Here is a 1,345-nt window from a genome sequence, read left to right on the forward strand (position 1 = left end):
TGGCAGGCTGCAGTCCAGGGGGTCTCAAAGAGTCAGACAGGAGTGAGCATATACACACACCAAACAATCCATATTCCAAGTGGCACATTTTGGGGGAGACCTAATCCTCTCCACCTCACTTCTCTTGAAAAAGCCTTTCCAGTAACTTTGAAACATGTGAGAAGATTTCTTTGTGTTTGAAGAAACCAAAGCTCATAGATGGAGACCTTGTCCCAAGTGTCCTTTTACCACCTGCCCCTCATCGCTCCACTGCTCCGTGGAATTGGACTCCCAGGGCCAAGGACGGGTGGACCTTGCTGATAGCTTCGTGTCTTGTTTCCTCAGCAGATCACAGCTCCTCAACTCCATCCAGGATGTGGTGTCAGGATCTCCACCAGTTTGTTCAGAAGCTGGTCCGCAGGCGGCTCCTGGAGCCCGCCGAGGATTCTGAGAGTCCCACGGCACCTCTGAACATCCTGAATCTGGTGGCCTTTGGTGTGGCCAGCACCCTGGGGGCCGGCGTGTACATCCTGGTGGGAGAAGTGGCCATGTTCATCGCTGGACCAGCGATCGTCATCTCCTTCTTGGTGGCCGCTGTGTCTTCTGCGTTGTCTGGGCTCTGCTATGCCGAGTTTGGGACGCGGGTCTGCTGGACCGGTTCTGCGTATCTCTACAGCTACATCAGCGTGGGAGAACTGTGGGCTTTTGTCACTGCCTGGAACCTCATACTGTCCTATGTCGTTGGTGAGAGGATGGGTGGGGGGTAGGCGTGGGGCTGAAGTCGGGGAGACCAGGAGCAGGCGTTTGGGTCTTCGGTCATGCATGAGAACTGCATCATCCACTCCGTGAGGGGAGGAGGGAAATAACATCAGGAAAAGTCCATAACTTCATTCTTCTCACCTCTCCCCTGCTTTCCTTAAATGAAGGACCAAGAACCCAGAGGAAAGGGCACTGTAGGGAGTGGGTGAGAGGGAGGCATGGCCCACAGGCTTATCCCCTCGCCATACTGAAGTCTCTGCTTAGCGGTTGCCTTCATAGAGTTTCCATTAGAATTTGAACTAAAATTTTAATCCTCATCACCCAGACAACTTGCTCCCACTTCTCTCATTTCTTGCATAACTTTGATCTCTCACTGACATTAAATAGTTAACCTATTTTAGAATTATCTGGGTCTATTTCCCCCACCCCATGAAAAGAAGCTCTCTGAGATTTGGTATTTTGTATTTTTTCCCCAACATACATGACTTTGTGTATTTGTTGTTGTTGTTCCGTCACTAAATTTTGTCCAACTCTTTGCAACCCCATGGGCTACAGCACGCCAGGCTCCTCTGTCCTCCAGTATCTCCTGGAGTTTGCTCAAACTCAT

General features: G+C 50.8%; 1 protein-coding gene across 1 annotated transcript in view; it reads left to right on the forward strand.

Annotated features, from left to right (window-relative positions):
- LOC120859732 (cationic amino acid transporter 3-like) overlaps positions 1–1,260 on the forward strand; it is a 4,702-nt gene extending 3,442 nt beyond the window's left edge. The window contains exon 2 of the mRNA XM_040235726.1: positions 328–1,260. Coding sequence (XP_040091660.1) covers positions 354–746 — 393 coding nt within the window. The 5' untranslated portion in view covers positions 328–353 and the 3' untranslated portion in view covers positions 747–1,260. The remainder of the gene's footprint in view (positions 1–327) is intronic.
- The last annotated feature ends 85 nt before the right edge of the window (positions 1,261–1,345 follow it).

The sequence above is a fragment of the Oryx dammah genome, unplaced genomic scaffold (assembly GCF_014754425.2).
Source record: "Oryx dammah isolate SB20612 unplaced genomic scaffold, SCBI_Odam_1.1 HiC_scaffold_2636, whole genome shotgun sequence".
Taxonomy (NCBI): Eukaryota; Metazoa; Chordata; class Mammalia; order Artiodactyla; family Bovidae; genus Oryx; species Oryx dammah.